Source organism: Grammomys surdaster, unplaced genomic scaffold, assembly GCF_004785775.1.
Source record: "Grammomys surdaster isolate TR1022 unplaced genomic scaffold, NIH_TR_1.0 185, whole genome shotgun sequence".
Taxonomy (NCBI): domain Eukaryota; kingdom Metazoa; phylum Chordata; class Mammalia; order Rodentia; family Muridae; genus Grammomys; species Grammomys surdaster.
Window position 1 is genome coordinate 9,716,251 of NW_021604630.1, and position 6,747 is coordinate 9,722,997.

Below are 6,747 nucleotides of genomic sequence, written 5' to 3' on the forward strand. Positions count from 1 at the left end.
AGGAAGGAAGGAAGGAAGGAAGGAAGGAAGGAAGGAAGGAAGGAAGGAAAAGAAAGAAAAACCATGCAGGGCAGTAGTGGTGATCCATGCCTTTAATCCCAGCACTGGGGAGGCAGAGGCAGATGGATCTCTATGAGCTCAAGGCCAGCCTGATCTATAAAGTGAGTTCCAGGGCAGCCAGGGCCATTACACAGAAACACTGTGGCTCAAAATACAAACAAACAAACACAAAGCAAAACCACCTCCAATTAGTCACTGATCGTCCTCAATAGATCACAGTGCTCTCAAATGTAAACATCTTAACAGTACTGTAAACTCAAGTATCCCCCAAAGAAGCCTCCCGTTACACGGTACGTTCTACGGAAGGTAATTAACTGATAAGAACTTTTTAGACTATGGAGTGGTTCAAATGTTGCAGGTCCAGAGCCTAATCACGGATTTTTATGGGCTATCTTCAATTATCCCCCTTAATAGCCATTCACTGCGCCTCTATGCCTGACCTAACTATGTCTATCACGTGGAACCTACGCAATATATTAACTTAGCCCACAACCTTCCTCCAATCCAAAACTTCGGGACCTTGTGAGTATTTGAGGCCTCCGGGAGAGGTTTCCCTACACGTTGCTGTTACTCATCTCCCTGATGGGCCAATATATATTTGAAGTGTTTTATGACATTTTTGGCGGTTACTATAAAAACTTTAAGGAACCATGGAACCGAGAATTTGAAGTAACCTAAGTCTGCATCCCCAGACTACGGACATTTAGATTTAATTCCAACATAAACTCTCACCCGATTTGGGGTAGAGAGCTGGTTTTTTATGCTAACAGTACCTTATGGCAGTAGTAAAGATAGAGATCACAAGCAGGGTCTGACTTAGAATAAGGATTTAATAAATGTTATTTGGGGACTCCCTTTCATCCATTCCTTGATCTTGACACAAAGGCCTTCACTTGAAACATTCCCCTTTTCCAGGCGATGGCGCCTTGATTTTAAGCCTTAGTCTCAATGCTCTGAAGGTCCTCATGCTATCAATTTATCTATTTCCGGCTCTCATCACTCTTTGGAGCGGAACAGTTCCTCTCTGTCCCCGCACTTCTCACTCCGGTCCCTTTCCTAGCCGACCCTGGCCAGAGGTCAAGAGAACTTTTCCCGCGAAATGGTGGCAGCTCCGGAAGAGGGGTGGGCGCGAAGGATTCTGGGGATTGTAGTCAAAAGCGCGCAGAGGTCTGCAACCACTCAGATGAAAACGCCCCAGCTGTGAGCACCGAGAGGGGAAAGGCAACACTTACCGAGACTCGGGATCCCGCGCCGGAGCTCCAGACACAAGAGAGGGAGAGCAGAGAGCAAGAAAAGGCCAACGACGCCACGAGAAGCCATGGCGCGAAGGACTCGCCGGGCGCAGTGCCCGCCCCTTCCGGCCGTGCCTCCCGCGAGCTTGGAGCGGAGGCTCGCGTTGTAGGAATGAAGGAAGGAGTGTTAGGCCCTGAGGCTGGGGCGCTGGCCCGAATGAGATAAGGCCATTGTCCTTGGTGAGACAGCGCGGGTCATCCCCTTCGGTTGGGAGGAGTCCAGGAAGGCCCTGGCCTGTGGATCTGATGGTCGCGATGTCCTGATTGTCCGACTGTGCGGGTCTAAAAAATGGTGCTCAGAAGACAGAAATGACTTTATAGGGGCAGTTGACGCTGCGAGGCCCCGTGGCCTTGCGGCACTTGGGGGTAACTGGACTTTTGGTTACTAGCTAACTAGTTACTAACCATCTTCTCTCCCTAACAGGTCCTGCGGGAAGCTTAAAAGTGGGGCCTGCTGCCGAGTGCCTGTTCCTGCCCCACACCCGCGTGGAGATCCCCTAGACCTGCTCCCCCTTACTGTCCTCCATGTCATTTTACCTACACGCGTTACTGTTATGACTTAACCTTGGCCTCACAGTGACTTCACTATCACTCCATGACTCAGTTCTGGTAACTTAGGGCCTCCCCACTGACAAGATTCCCAACTTTGCAAATCGTCAGTCATCACTCATCAAAGTTCAGTTTATTATGTCCCACAACCTGCCTGACTTCAAGTATGTGTAAGTTATTGGATTTGTCCTGAACAAACTCAGCTCTGGGATAGATGTCCTGTACAGGGACTATATGGTGTCTGGTGTCACGATAGGAATGTGTGTATATATTGCTACAGCAGTGTGGAGAAGTATTTCTCTCTTTTTTAAAAAAAAAATTTATTTATTTATTATATATGAATACACTGTAGCTGTCTTCAGACACACCAGAAGAGGGCATCAGATCTCATTACAGATGGTTGTGAGCCACCATGTGGTTGCTGGGATTTGAACTCAGGACCTCTGGAAGAGCAGTCAGTGCTCTTAACCACTGAGCCATCTCTCCAGCCCCCGAGAAGTATTTCCTGAGGAAATAATAACTAAGGTGTGAGGAAGGTTAGGAGTTTGCACTGTGTATGCTAGGGAGGCAGAGGCAGGTGGATCTCTGAGTTCAAAGCCAGCCTGGTCTACAGAGTGAGTTCCAAGACAGCCAGGGCTACACAGAGAAACCCTGTCTCAAAAAAAAAGGAGAGAAAAAGTATACAAAGGAGAGTGAGAGACCTTGGGACAGTGAGCCCTAAATGGATGTCTGTCAAATTCCCTCCACCTCTGGGAACCCCAAAGGAGCAGAGGCAGAAAGAGACTAAGAGTCAGAAGGGATGAAGGACACCAAGAAAGCAAGGCCCTCTAAAGCAAAAACTGTCAATAAACATGAACTCAGAGAACTGAGGTGGCGTGCACAGGGCCTGCATGGATCTCCATCAGAGAAGAGCCTCGAGCCCAAAGAAATGGGCACCTATCCCCATCCCTAATCCAGACGCTATCTCCAATTGATGACCACTTGCAAATAAAAAGTCACTCTCCAAGGAAGCCTCACTTGAAAAACTACTTGTAAGTGCAGACTGAATGCCCAGCAGTAGACAGCCAACAGTAAATGAATTCAACTGCATCTTTAATGGTTCCCGGTCTGGAAATGTACTGTCAGGGTCTTTCCTTCCCACTCCCACGCCCCCACTCGTTTTATATTTTATGGCTTCCAGTTTAGTGTTTTTATGGAATTCCCAAGTGTGCCAACATGGGTCTTTGATTCTTACGCTTTCCTTTGGACTCTTTCCCGTCTGTTTGCCGTGTCCTATTCCAACGTGTTAGGTTTATTTTAATTCTCCCTTAGAAGCCTGTTTCATGCCGGGCGGTGGTGGCGCACACCTTTAATCCCAGCACTTGGGAGGCAGAGGCAGGGGGATTTCTGAGTTCGAGGGCAGCCTGGTCTACAGAGTGTGTTCCAGGACAGCCAGGGCTACACAAAGAAACCCTGTCTCGAAAAACCCAAAAAAAAAAAGAAGAAGAAGAAGAAGCCTGTTTCATATTGAGAATCAGGAAAGGAGTGGATCCAGATGGGATGAGAGGTGGGGAGGACTAGAGGGAGGAGAAACTGTCATCGGGATACATAGTATGTGAGGGCAAAAAATTACTTTATGTATATGGTGTTGTACCTGTGGAGACCAGAAGAGGGCATCATCAGCTCCCCTGGAACTGGAGTTACAGATGGTTTTGAGCCACCAAGTGGGTGCTGGGAATCAAATCTAGGACCTCTGGAAGAGCAGCCAGTGCCCTTAACCACTGAACCATCTCCAACACCCCCCCCCCCAATAAAATATACTTTCAATAAAAGGATAAAAAAATTTTAAGTGTACAATGACAAATTGGACCTAGGGCCATTGGAGATTGTTTTGTAAATAGGATATGAATCTTTTGGCTGAGTATGGTAGTTTGTGGCTATAATCCCAGCACTCAGGAGGCAGAGGCAAGAGGCTTGTGACTGGTTCAGACCTCAGTGAGAGCGTGTTCGAAAATAAATAGCAACAAAAAACTTTAGCCTCAAAAAGTTCAAACTAGGAGGACACAGTCTCAAGTCAGTAATGAAAAGGAGGCCATTTGAATTATAACAGGATAAACGGATTACACAGCTATGCTGACTCATACCGGTGCGCCCATGGTCGCCTGTGTTGATTCTACATGAAGACAGAAAAGGAATTCTTTCTGTTCTCACCAGCTCCGTTTTGCTATTCATTCCTTTGGTTTGCTTCCTTCTTCCTGGGTTACCAATTTAGTCTATTGGTGACACCAGTGTGTCTGATTTCAGACCATGAAATACAAATTCCAGCCTGGCAGGATAACTCAATAGGCAGCACCCGAGTTCAATCCAGAAGCCACAGTGGAAGGAGAGAAGCAGCTCCCAAAAGTTGTTCTCTGACCTACACACACACACACACACACACACACACGAGTTCAAGTTCCCAGCATAGACAACCAACACTTAGTACATGTATTGGCCGTGAACTACCATCACTCTGATTGCCATGTCCTTACTGCCACATCCTGAAAGACCACAGTGATGTTTCCACTAAGTCAAGCTTCTTCATGCAGGCAAGGGTGATAGTGTTCTGACACGGTCTCATCCCATCAGTACCGCCAAGCAAAAGTAAAAGGTGGTCGGGCAGTAGTGGCGCATGGCTTTAATCCCAGCACTTGGGAGGCAGAGGCAGGCGGATTTCTGAGTTCAAGAGTTTGAGGCCAGCCTGGTCTACAGAGTGAGTTCCAGGACAGCCAGGGCTACACAGAGAAGCCCTGTCTCGAAAAACCAAAAAAAAAAAAAAAAAAAAAAAAAAAAGTAAAAGGTGATTTTTTTTGAGAGTTCTGTACTCTAAGATGGAGTGGTTTAAGGTGACCTTTTCAAGATGGAGCTCTGGTGGATAATAGTTCTTGGTATAATAGTTTGAGACCAACAAGGTAAAGAAATGGAAATCAGATTTTCCACTCTCTTCTGGGTTGTGGGGAATTGAACCCAGGCCTGAATTATATCCCCAGCTCTGTCAGTTTTTGATAAGAACAGGGAGTTAGGGATTTGGGCAGGTGAGTTCAGACTCTCACCATCGGAGAAGGAAGTGCTTTTTTTGTAAACAACCAACCCTGGAGATAAGTGGGTTCCAGGAAGTTCCTAAGTTCACAGCGAAGATCTGTACTGATTTACAGTCTGTTTCGTAGGTAAAAATTTCCTAGAACAAATACTAAAGCTACAGTGATTAATGTACAGATCTTTAATCTTAACAGTGATAAATTATGGGCTACAGATATAATAAAATCTTAGGAAACGCCCTAATTCAGTGTATGTGGAGAGCTTTCTTTTTTTTTTTTCTAGTGCTGAGGAATAAACTTGGGACCTCATGTGTGCTACTCAGGCACTTCAGCTTGATATGTTGGATTAAAGGCTTGTTTGTTTTTCAAGGCAGAGTTTCTCTGTGTAGTCATGGCCATCCTGTAACTCACTCTGTATAACCAGGCTGACTTGGTACTCAGAGATTCACCTGCCTCCTTTGGCGTTCTGGGATTAAAGGTGTGTGCCACGAGCACCAGGCAAAACATTTTAAACTTACATAAATTTTATATTAAGTCAGGCCTTGTTGTGCAGAGCTACCATTCTAGCTACTCTAGAGGTTGAGGCAGGAGGATTCCAAATTCAAGACCTGCATGGGCTACAGAGAAAATTCAAGACTAGATCCTGTCTCAAAAAAAAATATATAGCCTATAATCACACTTGGGAGTTAGAAGGAGAAGACCAGGAGGAGTTCAGAATTATCCTCACGCACATAGTGAATGCACAGGTCCGTGCTTGCACAGGTGCTCGCACATTCCTCGCTTATGGAAGTCCGAAGACAATTTGTAGGAGTTGGTTTTCTTTTTCCACCATCTGGGGCTCAGGAATTAAACTCAGGTTGTAGAGAGTTGGCAGCAATCCCCTCTATCCACTCAGCCATCTCACCAGCCCCGCTTTTACATTTTTGAATAATTTAAGATGCAATTCAGTGGTAGAGTACTTGCTCAGAGTGTACTAAGCCCTAGGTCCAATCCATAGTACTGAAAAAAAACCTTAAAAATGTTGAACATAGTAATTCATGCTTATAATTCCAGCTTTTACAAGACTGAGACAGGAGGATTGCCATAGGTTCAAAGACAACTGGGATACATAGTCTGGTTCAAGGCAGCCTGAGTTTCAGTAAGTCTACCAAAATGCATGCATACACCAGGCATAGTAGCGCATAACTTTAATCCCAGCACTAGGAAGGCAGAAGCAGACAGATCTCTGTGAATTTGAGGTCAGCCTGGACCACATAGTGAGTCCTTGTCTCAGAAAAAAAGAAAAACCCACAAAAATTCAGTCAACAAGTTGAAAGGGGAAAGGGGGATGGGAAGGAGTGGGTAAATTCCACTCACTCTGATGATGACCATGCAAAATCTTCCAAATACAAGGAACTGTAAGGAAGGATGGGTTAAGGGGGAGCTAGAAGGGAGAGCCAGTTGAAAGTTAATTTAAGATGCAGGGAAACCCACAAACCTCCCACTCTGAAAGTCTGCTCCAATTGACCCTCAGGAAAATGCTGAGATTTCTTGCTTGAAAAAGGAGAAACAGAGCTCTCTCGACTGAAGATCAGGGTGGATGAGACGGCCCAGCCTTTACAGCTCAGCCAGTAAAGACTTGCTCACTGCCAAGCCTGAGGACCTGAGTTTGACCTCCAGACTGCAAGGAGGAAGGAGAAGCCAACTCCTAAATGCATTCTACTCCCACACCCCCACACATGGGAGTGCATGTGCACATTGAAAATAAAAGTAAATCAAGAACTGAAGGCTACACGTGCAGTTAAAAGCTG

General features: G+C 45.9%; 1 protein-coding gene and 1 long non-coding RNA gene across 3 annotated transcripts in view; one reads left to right on the plus strand and one right to left on the minus strand.

Moving 5' to 3' along the window:
- The window catches only part of Ubxn8 (UBX domain protein 8), a 22,333-nt gene extending 20,929 nt beyond the window's left edge, over positions 1-1,404 (minus strand). For both annotated transcript variants that reach the window (XM_028768227.1, XM_028768226.1), the window contains exon 1: positions 1,293-1,404. In XM_028768227.1, coding sequence (XP_028624060.1) covers positions 1,293-1,380 — 88 coding nt within the window. In that variant the 5' untranslated portion in view covers positions 1,381-1,404. The remainder of the gene's footprint in view (positions 1-1,292) is intronic.
- On the plus strand, positions 1,402-1,915 carry LOC114621884. Its single transcript, XR_003711485.1, has 2 exons — positions 1,402-1,532; positions 1,777-1,915. It is a non-coding gene; the product is annotated as an uncharacterized LOC114621884 (long non-coding RNA).
- The last annotated feature ends 4,832 nt before the right edge of the window (positions 1,916-6,747 follow it).